The sequence below is a fragment of the Pongo pygmaeus genome, chromosome 1 (genome assembly GCF_028885625.2).
Source record: "Pongo pygmaeus isolate AG05252 chromosome 1, NHGRI_mPonPyg2-v2.0_pri, whole genome shotgun sequence".
NCBI lineage: Eukaryota > Metazoa > Chordata > Mammalia > Primates > Hominidae > Pongo > Pongo pygmaeus.
This window is the reverse complement of record NC_072373.2, coordinates 26,746,513-26,769,812: the sequence shown is the minus strand read 5'-3', so window position 1 is coordinate 26,769,812 and position 23,300 is coordinate 26,746,513. Positions and strand designations below refer to the sequence as shown.

At 38.4% G+C, this 23,300-nt stretch overlaps 1 protein-coding gene and 1 pseudogene across 4 annotated transcripts in view; one reads left to right on the top strand and one right to left on the bottom strand.

Moving 5' to 3' along the window:
- MIA3 (MIA SH3 domain ER export factor 3) overlaps window positions 1-23,300 on the top strand; it is a 47,769-nt gene that overhangs the window by 12,527 nt on the left and 11,942 nt on the right. For 2 of the 4 annotated variants that reach the window (XM_054467956.2, XM_054467973.2), the window contains exons 5-15: window positions 1,244-1,405; window positions 2,182-2,327; window positions 14,648-14,779; window positions 17,913-17,934; window positions 19,382-19,470; window positions 19,719-19,796; window positions 19,878-19,988; window positions 21,031-21,102; window positions 21,283-21,387; window positions 22,063-22,185; window positions 22,285-22,396. In XM_054467956.2, coding sequence (XP_054323931.1) covers window positions 1,244-1,405; window positions 2,182-2,327; window positions 14,648-14,779; window positions 17,913-17,934; window positions 19,382-19,470; window positions 19,719-19,796; window positions 19,878-19,988; window positions 21,031-21,102; window positions 21,283-21,387; window positions 22,063-22,185; window positions 22,285-22,396 — 1,152 coding nt within the window. Of the gene's footprint in view, window positions 1-1,243; window positions 1,406-2,181; window positions 2,328-13,349; window positions 13,685-14,647; window positions 14,780-17,912; window positions 17,935-19,381; window positions 19,471-19,718; window positions 19,797-19,877; window positions 19,989-21,030; window positions 21,103-21,282; window positions 21,388-22,062; window positions 22,186-22,284; window positions 22,397-23,300 lie in introns of those variants that run through there. The other 2 variants (XM_054467964.2, XM_054467982.2) reach the window with 1 other exon arrangement.
- LOC129009577 (prefoldin subunit 5-like) lies at window positions 10,196-12,747 on the bottom strand (annotated as a pseudogene).

Below are 23,300 nucleotides of genomic sequence, written 5' to 3'. Positions count from 1 at the left end.
GGACAAGGCTTGATGCGTGGAAGCCATTCAGTTGAATTAACCCTGAGCCAATATCCTGACATAAGCATTCTGATTCCTAGTTCCTTGTTCTATTCTCTTCATCCAGGCTTTTCTCTTTCTTTTCTTTCCCTTTGCCCACCCGTCCTTCCTTCCTTCCTTCCTTCCTTCCTTCCTTCCTCCTTCTTTCTTTTTTTCTTTTTTTTTTTTCTTAAGACAGGATCTCACCCTGTCACCCAGGCTGGAGTGCAGTGGCATGATCATAGCTCATTGCAGCCTCCAACTCCTAGGCCCAAGCGAACCTCCCATCTCAGCCTCCTAAGTGGCTAGGACTACAGGCATGCGTCACTGTGCCCAAATAATTTTTTATTTATTGTAGAGATAGGGTCTCGGTATGTTGCCCAGGCTGATCTTGAACTCTTGGCCTCAAGTGACCCTCCTACTTTGGCCTCCCAAAGTACTGGGATTACAGGTGTGAGCTACCGCACCTGGTATAGCCAGGCTTTTCAGACAGATATATCTGAATTGAGAGTACCAAAGGGACAGGAAGCCACAGGAAAACGTATTACTCCAGAGTGCTAATTTTTCCTGAGAGTTGGGGGAGGAGAACTTTTTTGCATTTAATTAAAACATATATTTTGGATAAGAAGGCAATATTCAGATAAATTTTCAGGGTAAAATATGAGGCTACAAGGAAATTCACCTTTGCTGTGGATCACACTGGACTGTCCCCTAAGCCTCTTAGGAAAGGAGATGGCTTCAGTTTCTTTGACTCTTAGAGGTACTTTGAAAGTATTCGAAAGACATCTCAGCAAGCTGCCTTCGCATGGAATGTCCCTGTCTGTACTAGTTCTATGAGAAAGGCATGCTAGGGTGTGCAAGAGTTCATGTTACTTCTCTGCAGAATAGATGTTTCACATTTCTGCTCTTGAGTGGAATTCTCTTTTGCACATTTATTTGTGTGGGCGTAGGTTGATTTGCCAAGGAAATATGTTACTGAAGTCCCTACCATAAATGTATTTATTTATGAAATACTCCTCTGTAGATTTTATTATGTAGATTAGTCATCCTTTAAATGGAATAAAAGAAACTGAAACTCTTATTGCCCTACCCAGTTGTGCTCCATGGGATGCCCATGCATGGAGGGCAATGTTGAGGTGCCCTGGAGCTGGTGTGGTCAGTGGGATTAGCCTAACAGGTAATGTCATCAAGCTGTACTAGCCCAGTGTATTCTTCTCACCCGTAGAGATGCAACCACTGCATGAAGATAATTTCTCACAAGAGAAGACAGCAGAACTTAATATGCAGGTTCCTGAAGAACCCACCCACTTGGACCAACGTGTGATTGGGGACACTCATGCCTCAGAAGTGTCACAGAAGCCAAATACTGAGAAAGACTTGGACTCAGGTAAAGCCTGCTAATTTTTTTCTACAAAGTGGAGAAATCATAAAGAAGGCCTTCTAGGAGATTCATTGTCAAAGGTAGGAGCTAGAGACTTGTTAAATTCAAAGGAAAAAAGGATCCCAGAGCTAATTGAGAGAAAAGCAGGCATCAAGACAGATGGAGATCAAAAATAGGAAAGACACCAGAGACTGTAACTAACCTACAAACCAATGTTTGGCTGTCACTATCTTGTGTAAATTATTTCAATCTAAAATATTATTCTTAAAAGGCCTTATGCTCTAAAACAGTAGTTTTCAACCAGACCAGCAGCATCAGAAACTCTGGGGGTGGAACCAGCAATCTGTGTTTAACAAGCCTTCCAGGAAAGACTGACCTGATGCAAATTACAGTTGGAGAACCAGTGCTCTAAAATTCACAAATTCCGTTTTTCCTCTACTTTACCCCTCTCTTTCCAAATAAAATACAATGCAATGCAGTTCTTTTTTTGATTTGCTATCTGGACATGGTAAGTAAAACTTCTTAAAATACGGTGAAGGGGTCCAAGTATGTGTATAGCATAAGCTCATAGGAGACAGTACAGAACACTGTAGCGTGTAATAGTCCAGGATAGACCGACGCAAAGAGTATTTCACCACAGTGCACAGTAAACATCCAGTGAGAGATGAGAACATTTACTTTCCAGGCACAGTGCCTAATATTTAGTGAATACTCAATAAGTATTTTTTAAAGAGAATTCTTATTCTAAAGCACAAAATATCTATCTTTCCTCCCAATTCCAGGGCCAGTTACAACAGAAGACACTCCTATGGATGCTATTGATGCAAACAAGCAACTAGAGACAGCCGCCGAAGAGCCGGCAAGTGTCACACCTTTGGAAAACGCAATCCTTCTAATATATTCATTCATGTTTTATTTAACTGAGTCGGTAAGTTTAACATATGGTTTTTTTTTTTTTAACTAAAATGTTGATTATTGCAGTTTTTAAGTTGATTTTGAGCATGAGGTGAAGAACTTAAAATGTCTTTATGAACCTGACTCCTGATCCTTTGAAGAGAGACCCTGAAATGAGCCACAGGTGTGTAGCTTTAATGGGCTCTTAGTTCAGCACATGAGGAGGCTTTGCTGCATGCTGGAGCTGGGCACAAGCACACCTGTCAAATGTGGTTCTTCCTTTCGGGACCTTTCAGTTTAGCCAGGAGAGAAGGACATTCACTTTAAATGTAATATGATAATGGGCAGGAAGAGAAGTATTTACCTGATGGTAGAACAATCTGTGGCATAAATTGGTTCATCGTGGAGGGAGAGTGATAGGAAAGGCCAGAAATTCGCTGAGATATGCTTTAAGCAGAGTCGAAAGACAGATGGGAGCTTGACTTGGAGTTGTCAAAATAGAAGGGCTAGGGGAACGAGATGGGTGGGGGGCGGGGCGGGCAGCATGCAGTCAGGCAGAAGAAATAACACATTCAGAGAAATGGAGGCATGAAGAAAAGGTTATTTGGGGGAAGCCAGGGAAGCGTAGGTGGTTGGTGTTTTTTCTTTTTCTTTTTTTTTTTAATTGAGACAGGGTCTTGCTCTGTTGCCCAGGCAGGAGTGCATTGGCGTGATCTCAGCTCACTGCAACCTCTGCCTCCTGGGCTCAAGCGATCCTCCTGCCTCAGTCCCCTGAGTAGCTGGGATCACAAGTGCGCACCACCATGCCTGGCTATTTTTTGTAGAGGTGGGGTTTTGTGATGTTGCCCAGGTTGGTCTCGAACTCCTGAGCCCATGGGAGCTGCCCACCTTGGCCTCCCAAAGTGCTAGGATTACAGGCGTGAGCCACCATTCCCGGCCAGTTGGTGGTGTTAAAGTGTGGAGTTAAAATTAGCTGGGCAGGGTGATGCCCACCTGTAATCCCATCTACTTGGGAGACTGAGGCAGGAGAATAGCTTAAGCCCGGGAGGCAGAGGTTGCAGTTAGCTGAGATCGTGCCACTGCATTCCAGCCTGAGTGACAGAGCAAGACCCTGCCTCAGAAAAAATAAAAATAAAAAAGTATGGAGTTAGGAGGGAGAAGGTCAGTTGGAAGGACTCAGGGAAAGTCAGAAAGGAAATTGTATACCATGGTGAGTGGTCAGACCATTGTTGGCAGAGATCCTTGGAAGATTTTAAGCAGGAAAGGGATTGTCAGGTCTGTTTCTTAGAAAGAGTCACTTATGGCAGAGTATTTATTCAGATCTTTCTAAAGGGAGCCATGCTCCAAATGAGACGTTTAATGTCTAGAAGCTTATCTAGGCTTTTTAGGACTTAGCTCCCCCTTGTGGTACTTGGTGGAATTGGCCATTTTTTTCTTGGTAAATTAGAGGAATAAGCAAGCTCTTGAAGTTGGAGGCCAGGTTGCACTTAGGGCTACAGAGAAAGTATGCTCCTCACCAAAGCCATTTCCTTTAGGTTCTGTTATTTCAAGACTTGAATAGGAAAGAGCGTTCTTGTTGTTTTTCTGTTAAAATCCATGGGTTTCAAGCCAAGATGATTTTATTTCAAATCCCAAAGCTATCGATTAGAAGTTTAGGGCAAATTACTAAACTTTGAACGTCAACTTTCTCATCTGAAAAATTTAGATAATACCTACTCCGATTGTTGGTAAGAATTAAATGACATGATAATGTAAAATGTCTGGTGTAGCAACTGGCATTTTGTAAGATCTCATCCCTCACCTAATTCTCATTTGGATGGTCAGAGGGCATATAAAGACATTGAATACCTGGGGGTTTTAGGAGAAAGACCACCAGGATGGAAAACAAGTAGGAAAACCAAACCATTTTTCAGTATTATTCATGGTTGTGCTGGTGATAGCCACCTGGGTGAAGGTGTGTATTATCTGTGCAGTTGGAATAATGAAGTTTTCAGGGATTAAGACAGTCTCAGAATTCAGAATTTGGTTTTCAGAATGAAATTATCACTTGAAAAATTTAACAGCCCCAGTTGTAGAAGGAATTCTTTATTCATTGTATTTCTAGATACGCACAGAGCCCTCTTCTAGGCCTGGGTTGGGGCATATAGGAGTGGTGTAGGATATGATCTGTGATCAGGGGATAACAGGGAATGACAGACATGAATGGCAAGATATAAGGGCGCAGTGTTATAAGATGCCGACTTGAGAGGGATTGTCAAAAGAGCATTTTGATGGCTAAATATGTACTAGAAATTGTGCTAGGAATACAAGATTCCAAGAGCTATAAAGTGTAATTCTGACTTTTGAAAGGCTTAAAAAAAGGTTTACCAAATACATGTGAAAATTGGAGAAAGTGGAGAATATAGGAAATAGTTTATGCAAAGTATCAAGTAGTTCATATGGATAATTGTTTCATAGGGTTATGGAGTAATGGGGTGCTGACTTTATTGGGAAAACTATACCAGAGGTCAGACTCATAGATCAATAATTGATGAATAGTTAGTGGAATCTTAGGGTTGGAAGAGACCTTAGAAGCTACTAGTCCAACTTCTCAGTAGTCATAGCAATTCCCTGTACTCTAACCCTGCCATTTTGGGACCTGTGCGTCACTGGTTCCTAGTGTAAGCCACCTACCTTGCAAGACTATACATTCCTTTGTTGCCTAGTTCATTCTTATACTGACTCCAAATTTTCCTCCCCATGATTTCCTCTATAGAATCTAGTTTTCTTTTTGCATAGTAATCCTTTAAATATTTGAAGTTATATTTTAATTTATTTTAGCATTTTATCCTGGAAAATTTCAAATATTCAAAAGCAGAGAATCCATGGGACCATCACCCAATAATTCCCAAAAGTGACTGAACCATTTTATACTTCCATCAGCAGTTAATGAAACTTCCATTTGACCACACCTTCCCTAACACTTGGTATTATCAGTCTTAAATTTTAGCCATTGTAGTGGGTATGTCTTTGTGGTTTTAATTGTAATTCCTGATGATTAATGATATTGAGCACTTTTTCACTGCTTATTGGCCGTAATTTTTTGTGTGCAGTTCACTCTGACTAGCTGGAATTCAAATGTCTTGCAGCCCTGTGACAACTCTGGGAATTGTTTAGCTTACAGTTGTTCTTTTTTCCTTTAATTATTCTTTGCCTATCCTCAAGGAATCTTACCCTACACAGATGCTGTTTAGAATTCAGGCTGAGGCTGAAGGGGAGACCTCCTTGCATATTTCTGGAACTCTACTTGTTCCTAGTGTCCATCTTTTTTTTTTTTTTTTTTGAGACGGAGTCTTGCTCTGTTGCCCAGGCTAGAGTGCAGTGGCGCCATCTCGGCTCATTGCAACCTCCACCTCCCAGGTTCAAGCGATTCTCCTGCCTCAGCCTCCCAAGTAGCTGGGATTACAGGCACCCACCACCACACCCGGCTAATTTTTGTATTTTTCAGTAGAGACGGGGTTTCTCACCATCTTGGCCAGGCTGGTCTCGAACTCCTGACCTCGTGATCCACCGGCCTCGGCCTTCCAAAGTGCTGGGATTACAGGTGTGAGCCACTGTGCCCAGCCCATAGTATCCATCTTTCTGGTACCTTTTCCTGCATATTTCAGATGCCTCAGTCTCCCCGAGCTTTAATCTCTGCCTCCTCTGCAAGATTGGTGTACTCTGCTTGGGTTCCCCTTCCCTGCACTGAAGTCAAGAAAGTACCACCAGGTAGAAAGCTGGGAGGTTGTAGAGCTCACCTATTTGTTTCTTTTCTCTCAGGGGTCACAATTATATGCTGCCTGTTGTTCTCTATATGAAAAACAGTTTTTAAAATATCTTTTGTTTAGTTTGCTTGTTGCTTTCAGTGGGAGGGTGAGTCTCATACCAGTTACTGTCTGTGGAGTTCTTTCTGTTATTGTTGTTGTTATTGTAGTGCATTCATTGAAGAACAGTTTTGTTTGGCTTCTAAGGTGTATGATGGTCTAGATTTTGCTGACTACATCCCCCTGGTGTATTTTAACATGTTCCTCTGGTTCTTTATATTTCCTGGGAATTGATAGTTGCATCAGTAGTCAAATTCAGATTCAATTTTGTTTGTCAAGAATACTTAATAGGAGATGTTATGTACTTCCATCAGGAGGCATTTAACATCTGGGTGTCCCTCTTTTTTTAAAATTCTCTTTATATTGTTCCTCCTTCATTTAAAGGCTGGGGCATTTCTACAAAGAGAAACTTATGATCAAGTATTCTTTACACTGAGATTTGGCTTGTGTAGTTAAGACAGGGTAAATATTTGATTCTTTTTGTTTATTTAAACAATTTTCAAAATAACAAGTTAGACAACTCATTCATGGCATTATCAAATGATGCCCAAAGGGTTTTGTTTGTTTCTGACTCTTTCTAATAATCATTATGCTGTCATGGATTTAAAAATATTTGGTGTGTTTCAATCCAATCAAGAATAATTCTTTTTTTTTTTTTTTTTTTTTTTGTTAAGATAGGGTCTCACCCTGTTTCCCAGGCTGGAGTCCAGTGATGTGATCACGGCTCACTGCAGCCTCAACCTCTCTGGGCTCAGGTGATCCTCCTACCTCAGCCTCCTGAGTAGCTGGGACTACAGGTGTGCACTACCATTTTTTATATTTTTTGTAGAGACAGGGTTTTGCCATGTTTCCCAGTCTGGTCTCAAAATCCTGGGCTCAAGTAATTTGCCTGCCTCAGCCTCCCTAAATGTTGGGATTACAGACATGAGCCACCATGCCTGGCCAGTTATTCTTATTGATGATCAATTTACAATTATAATTGGAGATTTCAGTATCCCTTCTCAATAACTGATAGAATAGGAAGTCAATAAGGATCTAGAAGTTATGAACATCATCATTAACCAACTTGACATTATTGATGTTTATGGAACATTCCACCCAAGAAGAGCAGAATACCTATACTTTTTAGTGCACATGAAGCGTTTACCAAAATAAACTATATTATCAGCCATAAAACAAGTCTAATGAATATAAAATGATTCAAGCAGTACAAAGTGTGTTCTCTTCACAGTATAATTAAGTTAGAAATGAATAATGGAAATATCTGGAAAATCCCCAAATATTTGGAAACTAGGTGACACACTTCTTTCTGAACATCTTATGAGTTTAAGAGGAAAAGGAGAAATTAGTATTTTGAGATGAATGAAAATGAAAACAGGCCAGGCGCAGTGGCATCCCAGCCCTTTGGAAGGCTGAGGCAGGAGGATCACTTGAGCCCAGAACTTCAAGACCAGCCTAAACAACATGGTGAAATCCTGTTTCTACAAAACACACACACACACACACACACACACACAGCTGGACATGGTGGCACATGTCTGTAGTCCCAGCTACTCAGGAGGCTGAAGTGGGAAGGTTGCTTGAGCCCAGAGGTCGAGGCTGCAGTGAGCAGAGATTGCACCACTGCACTCCAGCCTGGGTGACAGAATGAGACCTTGTCTCAAGAAAAGAAAAAAAAATAAAGACAAGAAAATGAAAACAAATATATCAAGTGTGTACAATGTCGCCAAAGAACTAGTGGGAAATGTATAGCACTACCTATATTAGAAAAAAAAAGAAAGGTCTCAAATAAGTGACTTTATTTTCCACCGTAAGAGACTAGAAAAAGAAGAGCAAATTAATCCTCAAGTAAACAGAAGAAAAGAAATAATGAAGATAAGAGCATAATTCAATGAAATAGAAAACAAAAGGAAAAGAGAGAAAATCAGTGCAACCAAAACCTGGTTCTTTGAGATTAATAAAACTGATTAACCTATAGCCAAAGCGAACAGGGAAAGAAGAGAGGGAATACAGATTACCAATAGCAGCAATCAGAGAGACATCACCACAGATTCTTCAGATGTTAGAATTATAAGGGAATATTATGAGCAATTTATGTCAACTAATTTGACAATTTAGATGAAGAAATTCTAAAACACAGACTGCAAAAGCTCATTCAGGAAGAAACAGATAACCTTATGACTATTAAATAAATTGGAATTACAGCTAAAAACCGTTCCACAAAGAAAACCCAGGTGGCTTCACTGCTGAATTCTATTAAACTTAAGATGAAGAAATAATACAAATTCTACACAAACTTGTCTATTAAACTGAAGAGCAGAAAATACTTCCCAGCTCATTGTATGAAGCTGATGTTACCAGGATATCAAAACAAGACAAAGACAAGTAAGAAAGAAAACCACAGACCAGTATCTCTCATAAACATTGGTACAAAAATTCTAAACAAAAATTTTAGCAAATCAAATCCAACAGTATATAAAAAGGAAAATACTCTATGACCAAATAGGGTTAACACCAAGAATACAAAGTTTGCTTAACATTTGAAAATCAGTGTAATTAACCATAATGACAAACTTTAAAAAGACAATCCATATGTTCAGTTCAACAAACACAGAAAACCACTTCAGAAAAAATCTAAAATTGATTACTATGTAATTTAAAAAACAATAAATATATCAACAAACTAGGAATGGAAGGGTACTTAAATCACTTTTATGAAAGACTTAAAATGAACATCATACTTAATAGTGAATGATTCAATGTTTTTCCCGCAAGATCCAGAAGTGAAACAAGAATGTCTACTCTCCTTACATCTGTTCAGTGTTACAAGGCAACAGCCAGTGCACTAAGGCAAGAAAAAGAAATAAAATGCATCCAGATTGGGAAATAAGTAAAATTGTCTTTTTTTTTTTTGCAGGCAACATGCATAAAATCTGGTGGGATGTAGAAAAAAATCTACTAGATGTACTAAGTTTAGTAAGGTTGCTAGATAAAGATTTACCTCTAAAAGCAGTTGTATTTATATATAGTAGCAATGAACAATTTGAAATTGAAGTTAAATTCCATGTACAATAGTATCAAAAATATGGAGTACTTATGGATAAATGTGGCAAAGTGTGTAAGACATATGCATTAAAAACTATAAAATATTGCTGATAGAAATTAAAGAAGACCTAAATAGATGGAGAGATAGACCTTGTTTATGAGTCAGAAGACTATATTGTTAAGCTCCCCAATTTGATCACTTGCATTAACATAGCCCCAGTTAAAAACTCAGAAGGATTTTTTTTTTAATGACAAGCTGATTCTACAATTCTTATGGAAAATGTAGAGGACCTAGAATAGCCCAAGCATCATGTAATTTCAAGACTTCTTATAAAGCTCTAGTAACTAAGACAGCAGATGAATAGACCATTGGAACAAAATAGAAAATCCAGAAATATACATGTATGACAGTGGACTTCTGACAAAGGTGGAAAGACAATTAAATGTAAAAAGGAAAGTCTTTTCAACAAATGGTACCAAAACTATTAGATATTTATATGCAAAAAATTGATCCATACCTCACATCATGTACATAAATTAACTCAAAGCAGATCATAGACTTAAATGTAAACCCTAAAACTATAAAACTTCTAGGAAAAATTAAGAGAAAAATTTTGTTGAACTTGGATTGGCAAAGATTTCTTACAGTTGACATCAAAAGTATGATTCATAAAGGAGAAATTTGATAATTTGGATTTAATCAAAATAAAAACATCTCTTCAAAATACACTGTTATACAAACTATAGACTGGGAAAGAGTCACTGCAGAGCATCTATCTGATAAAATATTTGTATTCAGAATACATAAAGAACTCTCAAAATTCATCTAAAAAAATGTAATGCAGTAAAATTACACTTTACCATGGAAGATATACCAATTGCAAGTAAGCACATTTAAAAATGTTCAGCATAATTATCAGGGAAATGCCAATTTAAAGCAGAATGAGTTACCACTACACACTTACTATAATGGCTAAAATTTCAAAAACTGATTTTACCATGTGTTGGAGAAGATGTGGAGGAAATGGAAGTATCATACACTGCTGATGGGGATGTGAAGTGGTACAGCTATGTTGAAAAACAGCTTGTCAGTTTCTTAAGAAGGTAAACCTACACTGGTCATATGATCCAGCCATTCTTCTCCTAAACATTTACCTGAGACACATTTACCCGAGTGAAAATAAATTATACATGCATAGAAAGACTTGTAGATCAATGTTTTTGACAGTTTATTTTTTCTGCCCAGCTGGCACATTTACTGGCATTAAACATAAGACCCTTCCCTTCCCTGGCACCAGGAAGCCATGCCCAAGGGGTATCCCTCTGCCCCATTTCTGCAACAAACTCTCAGGTCTTAGCAGTAGCCTGAGCTGCCCCCAGGGCTCTGGGCTGCTGAATCGTCTGGCTCATCATTTCCATGACAGCCGGTTCCATGGCGTGCTCCTGGAGAGCTGGTGGATTTTCTCTATCTGCTTGGTTAGGAAGTCTGTCTTCCTCTTGAAGAAGTCCTTGGCATCCTCAGCTATCTTATCTACATAGTACCCAGTTCCTACATCAATGAGCACATGTTCCACATCATGCAGCTTCTCATGGACATACATCAAACTCGTCAGTGGGAGGAGTAATTCTCTTCCCTCATTGCTCTTACTCAGCATGTTCAGACAGTCCTTGGCTTCTACATACTTGGTCTGTACCACTTTGAGCTGGGCAGTGGAGGTGGACAAGAACTCCATTTCCTGGTCCAGCTGGTTCTTGAGCATTTCTAGCTGTGGCAGATTCATCTCCGTGATAGTCTTGGAAGTTTTATTTGTAAAAGCCTAAAACTGGAAAAAAACAAATATCCATCTATAGATGACAGATAAACAGATTATGGCATACCCATACAATGAAATGCTACTCAGCAATAAAAACAAATGAACCATTATAGATATGTGCAGCAATGTGGGTGAATTTCAAATTATGCCAAATGAGAGAAGCCACAGAAAATATAATCGTGCATTATTACATACATATAAAACTTTAGGAAATGCAAACTAATCTATTATGACAGACATTCTGCTTCGGGGGCAGGGAGGGATGAAAAGGGGCAGGAGATTACCAAGGGAATAAGGAGACTTTGGGAGGTTCACTATGTTGGTTGTGATGATGGTTTCACAGGTGTATTCATATGCAAAACTGATCAAACTGTGCACTTTAAATACATATAACTTATTGAATGTCATATTTCCCTTAAAGCTGTAAAGAAAAAAAATCCTAACTTTCTTAGATAAAAGTAGTAGTCTCTACTTTTCTCTACCTTTTAAAAAAATGTATTCTGACAGCATACCCTAGCAGTATACAAAATTATTTTCTTTTATAGCTTCACAGTATACTTTGTTGTATTTAATATGTCTTTCATTCATGGCCATTTTGGTTGTTTCTAGTCTTTTGTTATAAGTAATGCTGGAATAATATAGTTTTGTGCATATATTTTTTCAGCATTTGTTGTTATATCCCCAGTAGCTTTGAGATAGATCTTTAGAAGTGGGATTGTGGAGTCAGTAGGTAAATACACAAGTTATTTCGGGAGACGCTGCCAAATCATAGGATTGTATGATTTTATGTAAAGATCAGCATAGAATGACAGTGCCTGCTTCCTCCACATTCTCTCACCTACAGAGTGTGTTGTCAAATGTTTGGATCTTGCCAAGATAAGTGAGAAATCATATTTCATTGTAGGTTCATTTTGTATTTCTTGTATCATGAGTGAGGCAGAGCATGTTTCCATATGTTTTTAAATTATTTGCATTTCTTTTCCTGGGATCTGTTCATTACCTCAGCCCATTTTTCTATAGGTTTGCTGGCGGCTATGTTCTTATTTGTAAAGCACTTTATATTTTAGGAATATTAATCCTTCATAACATGTTACAAATACTTTTTGTTAGGTTACCCTTGCCAAACTTTGATTATTTTGCAATTTTTTGGATGGGGTTGGGCAAGTTTTTTTGGTTTTCCAGTAATCAAATGTACAAATCTTTTTCTTTGTTGCTTTTGGATTTTGATACATAATTAGGAAGGTCTTGCCCACTCACATAATACATAGAGACAGTCACTAAATTTTTTCAACTACTTGTTTGTTTTCATTTTTTACATTCAGGTTTCTGATTAACTTGGAATTTATGAACAATGAGAAAAAGATCCAGTTTTATCATTTTCCATATTTTTATCTAGATATGTAATACCACTTATTAAAGTCTGTTAACCAGCTGCCTTGCTGTATCCCAAATTTCCAGTGCAGTTGGGTCTATTTCTGGATTTTTTATTCTGCCCCGTGGTCGGTCTGCATTCTTGGGCCAGTACCATACTGTTATTACAGATCCTGCCCTCCTCTTGTACCACACCCTTCATTGCTCTTCTTTCTCAGGGTTTTCCTGCTTGTTCTTGCTTGATTGTTCCTCTGAGTTGACTTTATATTCAACTCGAAGAGAGACCTTTAAAGGTCTAAAAATGGTATTTTTTATCTACAGATACCGTTTTTCCCCACAGATTAAATGTCCCTGGTTTCTTCAACTTTTGGAACGTCATTTCCATACTATTCATTATCCTTGTCCTTTTCCACAAGTCATGTCCCAGCTTCTCAGATGGCTTGAGCCCCGGAGTTCGAGTCCAGCCTGGGTAACATAGGGAGACTCCCTCCCCTTCCCCGCAGCCACCATCTAAAAAAAAAAGTGGGACCCATAACTGAACCCATGTGCATGGGGGTGACACGATGACATGACTCCTGGGTAAGACTTTTTAATAGAGTGTCGGCAAGAATGTGAGACAGCGAGCGCAATGGAGGTCTGGAGGCGGAACAGTAAGCAGAGGACTGAGTGGACAGGGAAGAAAGGCCGCGCACTGCAGCGGCGCCCCATCTGAGCGGTGGTCCTTCCACGCTGTGACAGGAAGGGCCAGCTCCGGGCCGGCACGAGAGACCTGCCTTTCTCCTTTTCCCCAGCTGCCGCCCCCAATCCTCCTCCACGTAGATCCCTGGCCTCCTTACTCCGGGGCTCTTTTAAGTCGCCGGTTCCTGGCGGAAGCGCCAGTCACTTCCGCCTCCCTTCACTTGGATTCTTCCGCTCTAGCCCTATTCGCTCTTCTCTCCCGTTCCCCTCGATAGTTGGTTCCGTCTGCTCTGGCCCCGCCCTCGCCGGCCGGCTCCTTTGGTGCCTTGAAGTGCGCCAGGGGCAGTGGCTGATGACGTGTTTTATAGGAGGCATAAAGCGAAAGTGCAGGCAGCGGTGGAAGGCGAAGCTCACTCCCAGAGTCCGCCCCCTGAACTGGGGCCTTTCCGGAGGAGGAAGCTCTGAAAGACAGGGGGCCCAGTGCCATTCCGCAGGGAATTGTCGCTTGCGTTCAGCTGTTCTACACAATGGACTCAGTACCTGCCACTGTACCTTCTATCACCGCTACCCCGGGGGACCCGGAACTTCTGGGACCCCTGTCTGTGCTCTACGCAGCCTTCATAGCCAAGCTGCTGGAGGTGACAGTCCCCATTCCCAGGGGAGGGACCCAAGCTGTCACAGGCGGGTGGATGAGTTCTAAGCAAAGTGGGTGCGCTGATTGTGCAAAGGAGAAGTGGAGTGTGTCAGATCCGAGGAAAGCAAGACGTTTCTATGCTGTTTAGGGAGGCAGGTGGGAGTGTGTTTGAGAAGGTTTCGTCACTCTTTTTTTTTTTTAATTGAGTACTTACGAAGTGACAGCACTTTGTGTTCTGGTGTGAAGTCATGATCAAAACACAGAGAACCTACAGGTCTTTTCCGCATAACCCCCGGCTCTGTTGCGGGATGGGACCAGTGTGATAGTGTACTTGTAGAGGGCTGCGAAAACAGCATAGAGCAGACAGGTGTTTAATGCACTGTTTTCAAGGAAACATTTAGAATTAAGGCACTAAATTCAAAGCGGTTTATCTAGATCAGTTATCAGGAGCTATCCGAACTTAGTCAGCATTTGTTCTTTGTTTATGTAAGTCGATTTAAGATTTTAAATCTTAGAGGAATAACACATTATTTGTGGTATTCATTATCATCATATTGGTTTTATTTGCAGCCATAAAAAGTTAGTTACTTGTATATAAAAGGTTTTTTGTCTTATGTGGTTTTTTAAGCAATAAAAACCAATTTATTCAAGAGAAAAGTATGATGCAGAGAGATTCCATCCATGTTTTAGATAGCATATTTTATCAGGGCCTATTGAAACTAGAAATATATGCCCAACCTAAAGATATTTAGAGTCATAGTACTTCAAAACACCACAGGCCAAACAATAAGTATGAGACTCCCAGTATCCTATTTTTCTTGAAGCAGTGAGAGCTACTGAAGATTTTTGAGGGGATAGGTATCTGATAGAGTTGGTTTAGAATTTCTGTGATTGAGTCTTTGTGACTGCTTTATGGTAAGCTTCTTCAAGGTTTCTCATTATTTCTAACATTATTTCTAACATTCAGTTAGTTGCTACATTGCCTGATGATGTTCAGCCTGGGCCTGATTTTTATGGACTGCCATGGAAACCTGTACTTATCACTGCCTTCTTGGGAATTGCTTCGTTTGCCGTTTTCTTATGGAGAACTGTCCTTGTTGTGAGTAAATTAATGCATACTTTAACTCATAAATTCAAGTATGGTTTTATAATCACAGTCGTTTTTCAGTTTCTAATATGAACAGAAATCAATGCTTTTAATTCAAGCTAACCTTGTAAAATAATTTAGTATAATTTTTGTGTTGGTAAATTCTTAAGTGAATAAGATAACATGTATAATCTCAATGGGAAAACTTCAGTTTATATGTCCCTTATATCAAAATCTAAATTTTAAGAATTAGGTGAGTCTTTATTTCAACTCACAAAGGAAAAAAAGAAAGAATTAGATAGGTCATGTGTACACTGTTAGTAGAACTAGGAATTCTTAGAGCCATCCTGAAAAATAGTTTCATGATGTGTATGATAAGCCTTAAAAATGGTTATATCCTTTTATATTGTATTAATATCACGTCTAGTAATCGATCCTAAAGAAATAACCAATCGGCCAGGCACAGTGGCTCACGCCTGTAATCCCAGTACTTTGAGAGTCCGAGGCAGGCGGATCACTTGAGGCCAGGAGTTCGAGACCAGCCTAGCCAACATGACAAAACCCCATCTCTTCTAAAAATACGAAAATTAGCCGGGTGTTGTGGCACATGCCTGTAATCCCAGCTACTCAGGACGCTGAGGCAGAGAATCACTTGAACCTGGGAGGCAGAGGCTGCAGTGAGCTGAGATGCGCCACTGCACTCCAGCCTGTGTGACAGAGTGAGACTCCATCTCAAAAAAAAAAAGAAAGAAAGAACCAATCATGCATTAAATATCTTACATGGCCGGGTGTGGTGGCTCACACCTGTAATACCAGCACTTTGGGAGGCGGAGGCGGGTGGATCACATAAGGCCAGGAGTTTGAGACCAGCCTGGCCAACAAGACAAAACCCCGTCTCTACTAAAAATACAAAACTTAGCTGGGGATGGTGGCAGGAGCCTGTAATCCCAGCTACTTGGGAGGCTCAGGCAGGAGAATCGCTTGAACCGGGGAGGCAGATCATGCCACTGCACTCCAGCCTAGGCGACAAAGTGAGACTGTCTCAAAAAAAAAGTTTTAAATATCTTACATAAGAGCATTCCGTAGAATAGTATTTATTAGAGTGAAAACTTTGACATAACCTACTGTGATTCACAGTGGGAAAATTGTTAAATTATTGAATGTTCATATAATGGGATATTAGGCTGCTTTATATAATTCAAAGACATAGGGGCACAACAGATACTCACAATTTAACATGAAGTAGAAAAAAAGTAGAAACCAAGACTTTAAGGTATAGATAAACTGTATATTACATAAACATACACACAGAAAATAAATGCTGCAAGGAAATACAACAAAATGATAAAAATTCTTATATCTAGGAGATGAGGTAAGTTTTCAGTATTTAAAAAATGTGTATTTCCCAGATTTTCTGATTTGATCATGTACTATTTTACTCAGAAAGTATCTTTTTATTTCGAAATGCAAATTATATCATGTGTAAAGACATACCATTAATTTTTTTATCTTCTGTGCAGAATTTGTCTTTCAGACTTAAATGTATGTATGTATAAGTGTGTATACTCATACTTGTACATCCTTATGATTATGCTATATAGCATTCAGCTTCATAGTTATTTAACATAATTGGGAGAAGATTATTTGTGTAAATGAGCTTTGCAGATGAAAAGCTTTGTATTGAAACTTCACAGTTAAAATTGCCAAAATTATTGGATACAAATCTTTCTAAAACCGAGTACTCTTTTTCTGATTTCATAATTATATCGTATATATCATCATTAATAAAATTTTCTCTGCTTTCACAATTGATTGTAAAATTACTTAAAAAGAAGGGTCTTTTTTCCTGTGAGGCCTTCTCTAACCTCGTGGTGCTTTTCTTCAGATAAAAAGGGAGAATTAAAGGGTAAATGGAAGGGGAAAAGGTGAAAACATTTTACATTTCCCACTCTTGTTTCTCCTATTTGTTAATAAAAAAATTCTAACGCCTTTTTCGTTTTTCAGAAAGTTATATAGGCTCTGTGTCCTAACTGCTGTTCCTCAGCCTCAGCACTTGACTTTTGGAACCTTGGTCTCTACTTGCCTGTTAGTTTGGGTGAAATGGAGCAGAGGAATTAGCAAGGCCATGACATTAGAGAGATAGTAATTTCTTTCCATGTTGGAATTTTCTGAATGCATATTCCTGTAACAATGGTATTATAAGTGGGATTTAGATACTGGAATTATGGATACAGTATATTAATTATTATATACAGTAATACAGTATATTATGTAAACAGTATATTTACTGAGATTATGGATGATTTGTGGACTGGTGTTAGTATCTCATCAGCATAACATTTGAAAGGGAAAATATGTTCTGGGTTGCAAAGAAATTTAGTAATATTCTTTTTACAATATTAGTTACTGCTTAGATTTTCTTGTCCTATAATTTAGTGCTGGCTTTTGGGGGATGATTTGGGTGCCCTTTTAGGAAGATGATAGTTGTCATTTTTCTTGTTGCTTATGCATTTTCCTCTAGCAGTCTTCCCTTCCCTGTCAGGTTTATGAGCACTGTTTTTAGTGGTCTAGGAAAATCAAATAATCTAGCTTAGTATTTATAGCATTATTTTAAAATTCAGCCAGTAGTCAACTTTGAGTAGGATTTCTGAGGTGTTTTCTGGAGAGCAAAAGAGGTGTGCATCTTAGTACGAAGATCATACCTTTAATTTTGTTTCCTCAGAGTCTTTTTGAGTAGTCATTGTTTTTAGATTTCTTTCTGGCTATTTGGAGTTGTCAAATAAGTGACTTTGAGTAAATAAAACGTTAATATATTTATTACAAAAATATTAGCCATTTCTGTTATTCAATTAAGTGCTCATTTCATAAGACTGGTGCTCATTTAGATATATAAACATATCTTTAGCTGTGCAAAGTAAGATATTTACCTTAGTGCTTTTTCTGTCAGACCACAACATATCACTACTGGTTAAATTTGAAATGCTTTTTAACCTTTTTAAGTTTTTTCATCTTGAGGATTCATTATGCTAAACCAAGGTATTATTAAATTCTCGTTTGGTTACAATTCTGACAGTTGTATTAGAAACTATATACATCTATTAATAAAATGTTTGACATCAAATTTAATTTTATTTCTCTTTTCTAGGTGAAGGATAGAGTATATCAAGGTAAATCTTTAGGCTTATTTTGTTATTTGTACTATTCCCTCTGTATTGGTGTTTGATATGGATTTTATATGTAAGTAGTTTTAGTGACTTCTGATGTCTGACTGACTTATAGCTTCTGAAAACTTTACTATTCCTAGGTTGCCAGGTTGGATGATAGAGTAAATGGCGATGCTACCAACTGAGATAGGAGATGAGGAGGAACAAATTGTGGGCGTAGGGAGAAGATAATTAATTTGGGGCAGATTGACCTTAAATGTTGATGTACTACCAATTTATTACATGTGACCAGTGTTCCTGTGCTAATGATTTAGTCAGTACATTAAATATTTATTTAAGTAGATAATTTGAGGACTAGAAATATAAATCAGCATGCCTGCATTTTCTGTTTCTCTTTGCAAATGACGTATTTGAAGTGATGCCACTTTCTGAGAAGAAAGATGCTTCATGCAGGGAGGAATATTGAGCTATAACATTTTACTGTATTTCCCATCTTGGAAATAAATTAGACTCTCATTGAAATAAAGGTTCTTATTATATTTTTCTTAAATTGTAACAGTATTTTTACATCCTTATTCTTGTTAGCAGATTGCTTTTTGTATTAATCTGTTTTCACACTGCTATAAAGAAATACCCAAGGCCTGGTGTGGTGGCTCATGCCTGTAATCCCAACACTTCGGGAGGCCAAAGCAGGAGGATTGCTTGAGCTCAGGAGTTTGAGACCAGCCTGGGCAACATGGAGAAACCCCATATCTATAAAAAAAAATACAAAAATAATCTGGGTGTGGTGGCACACACCTGTAGTCCCAGCTACTCAGGAGGCTGAGGCAGGAGGATTGCTTGAGCTTGGGAGGCGGAGTTTGCAGTGAGCTGAGATTGCGCCACTGAACTCCAGCCTGGACAACAGAGCAAGACCCTGTCTCAAAAAAAGAAATACCTGAAACTGGGTAATTTATAAGAAGTTTAATTAGCTCATGTTTCTGCAGGCTATAGGAAGTATAGCGGCATCTGCTTCTGAGGAGGCCTCAGGGAGCTTTTACTCATAGCAGAAGGCAAAGAGAGAGCAGGCCATCTTACATGGCGGGAGCAGGAGCAAGAGAGAGTGAGCGGGGAGGTGCTGCACACTTTTAAAACAACCAGATTCCACAAGAACTCAGTCACCATCACAGAATAGCACCACAGGGATGGTGATAAACCACTCATGAGAAATCTAGCCCTATGATCCAGTCACCTTCCACCAGGCCCCACCTGAACACTGGGGACTATAATTTGACAAGAGATTTGGTGGAGACACAGAACCAAACCATATCACTTTTTAAAACCATAATAGTTATGCTGAGAAGTTCTTTTTCCTCATAGTGCCAGATAACATGTCTTTGCTGCTGATACATTGGGTAATTCAGTTTCATTTAGTGATCATAATAACCTTATTAATTTTTTCTTTTTTCAGTCACGGAACAGCAAATTTCTGAGAAGTTGAAGACTATCATGAAAGAAAATACAGAACTTGTACAAAAATTGTCAAATTATGAACAGAAGGTATAATTATTCTTTTGTTTTTTTTTTTCCATGGTCCCAGCTTGAATTGTCACCTATCTTATAGTTCAGTTACTATGGTATTTTTAAATAGTATTTATTATTACATTAATTCCTATAAACCATCCAGATCTTAAGCAGTCATATGTGTAAAGTACTGTTTTCTTCTGTAAGAGGTCAGTCACTTGAAAATAAGTTCTGGTAGCACTATACTTTATATTTCTGGATTCTGAATGCTTTATTTTATATAGATCAAGGAATCAAAGAAACATGTTCAGGAAACCAGGAAACAAAATATGATTCTCTCTGATGAAGCAATTAAATTTAAGGTAAAAAGTTCTTTTGGGGATTATATTTTAAAACTAAAGTAAAAGTAATGAGTATAACCAACCTTAATATCTTTTTTGTAGGATAAAATCAAGACACTTGAAAAAAATCAGGAAATTCTGGATGACACAGCTAAAAATCTTCGTGTTATGCTAGAATCTGAGAGAGAACAGAATGTCAAGAATCAGGACTTGGTAAGAGTTTTGCTGCTAAGTGTTACTAATAATTTGGGTTTTGAACTCTTTTGTAGATTGAGTTGAACTCTTTATTTTCCATGCTGTTATGTGAAGTAAGAGTACGAGTCAGGGAAGTTGAACCTACTTCTGTCCATTTTTGTGGAATTTTAAGTACTTACACAAGAAGTTATTCTTACAGGCCTAGGAAGTATTTTGGTTCTCAACCCTAGGTAATTGTCATATTGCTTGGCTCTGCCCTCCGAAACATGTGGAACAACTAAGAAACCCAGTTGAACAGTCCTTGTGTTTTGTTTTGTTTTGCAAAGTTTTTTTTTTTTTTTTCTGTAAACATTTTATTTTATTAATAGAATAGTTTTAGAATGACCTAAAAGTTGCAAAGATAGTAGAGAGGGTTCCCATAAATCCCACACCCTATTAATCTTGATGACCTCACTGAGGTAGTATTGCCAGATTTCTTCACTGTAAAATTACTTTTTTTTTTTTTAAACTTTTTGCATTATTGTACTCTTTGGAAGGAAGTTACTAACACAGCCCACAGTTAAAAAGTGAAGGGTTATGCTCCATCCCCTTGAGGAGCCAGAATCTTCATAAATTATCTAGAATTCTATATGGGTGATCTGTCTGTTCTCACTCCAATCTTACCATTTTTAATTTAGGCAAGAGAATTTTTAAAGTACCTTGGGGATTTTTTTTTTTTCTCTTGCCACAAGAAAAAAGAAAAGTCACATTGATTTGAACTGGTTTACTTAAAAGTTTTTTCAATTTCTTTTCTTTCACCTTTTAGTCTGGTCATCTACCACATTTTATTCTAACCAGGAAGGTTGTGTACTCCGTGAAATATTTATGCCTTTGATTATTTTCCCTTACCTCTTTAAGTTCTTGATTTTTCCCGAGGGCAAAACTGAAACACCTGCTTTTACCTGAAACATAGGGGATGGCTCTGGGACATACTTTGTTGATGTTTTTTCTTCTTAGTATGTATCCCAGTGTTTCTACTGAAATCCTAATATGCATTTTGTGTTCTGTTTTTACATGGCAGATATCAGAAAACAAGAAATCTATAGAGAAGTTACAGGATGTTATTTCAATGAATGCCTCAGAATTTTCAGAGGTAAAGCTGACTATAATTTCTGCAGGATATTAATACTATATCATAGTTTGATTGCAGAGCAAAAATTTGATGTATGCTAAAATGTGCAAAAAATGAAAACTACATGACGTTGGGTTTGGAAAAGTAACTTTTTTTGGTTTTCTTTGGAATTAATTCACTAATAGGAGTGTTTTGCATTAGGTTCAGATTGCACTTAATGAAGCTAAGCTTAGTGAAGAGAAGGTGAAGTCTGAATGCCATCGGGTTCAAGAAGAAAATGCTAGGCTCAAGAAGAAAAAAGAGCAGGTAAAGGAAAGTGCGTGTCCTGGGTCATGTAAAATAGAGAACCCAGTATCATACCTCATGAATGCCTTTACTCAGATCTATTTTTAAGGTAATATATGTGCAGGATTCTGTTCTTAGATATGCAAAGTTTAAACTGTGCTTCCAAAATTGAGTGTAGGTATCCATTCTCTATCTGTTCTGGATTTTCTGTTCTGTACAATTTATTTTGGCTATCAGAGTGTGTAGTCTTGTTTTGTCAAACACCAATTGCTATTAACTTGAGTAGCCTCAAGTGGGTAATAGATTGGCTTTTTAGACCTAAGAGTTAGATATTTTATAACCCTCCTTTGAGTAGTTACTGCTTCACTAGTCAAGGGAAGGTTACATGATCAGGAGTGTGGACTTGGGAGATAGTAGGATGAGCCCTTCTGTTCCTTCTGGAAGTGAATTATTTGAATTGGCTACAATTTTCTGAAGGATGCGATAAACAAGATCAATTTCCTTGACAGCTCTGATGTTCTCATTACAGCTCTGAGTGTTGGGGCCACTCTCCCCTCCCACTTAACCAAGGTCTTAGCCCATAGTGATAGGCCAAGGAGAGGCATGGTTCCTTACTTCCCTGTCTCATTCACGTGGTCCCGATGTCTCCAGTGCAAAAGCCCTAACCTGTGGGAATCATGTGTTTTAACTTTTCAGTTGCAGCAGGAAATCGAAGACTGGAGTAAATTACATGCTGAGCTCAGTGAGCAAATCAAATCATTTGAGAAGTCTCAGAAAGATCTGGAAGTAGCTCTTACTCACAAGGATGATAATATTAATGTAAGTACATTCTCATGAATACAAGCTTAATTCTTGTGAATTATGAAATCTGTTGAATTAAATGGAAAGACTCTTAATGCCCTTTTACTTCTTTTCTAGGCATTGACTAACTGCATTACACAGTTGAATCTGTTAGAATGTGAATCTGAATCTGAGGGTCAAAATAAAGGTGGAAATGATTCAGATGAATTAGCAAATGGAGAAGTGGGAGGTAAGATCAGCCTCAAGGAGGATGGACCCCTTTTGCCTTCCTGTCTTTAAGTGCACCAGTGCTACTTTTCAGCTGGCTGAATTTCCTCTTAAGCTTTCAAGTTGTAAATACATCGGATTTGAATGTATGTCTATTTGCATTGGGCAGAGGTGGATTGCTAGCGGGTGTGGTGTAGCAATAAGCATGCAATGAACACTGGCTTTGTTTTTACATTGAGACTAGAAGGGTGCACGGGAGCTGCACTGGTCATGTCTTACACCTCTAAGTATTGAACACATGCAGTAGTAGGAACTTGTTTCTCAATTTCATGGAGATAACATTTTAAAATTCGTCATCTCAGTAGCTGTGTGGTTTTAAGGCCCACAACTGGTTTTAAGAGTACTGAGGTGGTTGGAGGCATAAACTGACTAAGGCCATGAAAGAAAACCACAACTGGTTTTGAGAGTACTGAGGTGGTTGGATCCATAAACTAAGGCCATGAGAGTGGAGGCTATAATGTTGCAGTGTTTACTGATGAGGAAAATGTTTCTAGATGCCCTCTCTCAAGTTGGATATTGCTTGTGTAGTGGGTGTTTTAAACCACAGCTGGTAGCAGATTCTGGAGGAGAATAGGAGGGAATCTTTCTGAATAAGACACTAAGCCCAGATGGAAGAAAGAGCTTTTATCTCACATGTTTCTTCTTGCTCAAGAATGGCATGTATAACATGTTTATTGTACAAATGGGAATTCACTTTTTCAGTCTTAAGTTTGCAGTTCTCTTAAAAGTCAGTCTAATCCTGTTCTGTTTTTGTTTGTTCTTTAAATGTTTGAACATGACAGTTGTTTGGGTAAATAGTTTTGGGTAAATTGTTTGGGTAAATAGTTTTGGGTAAATCAAGAAAATATAGATTTAAAAAGCAAGGG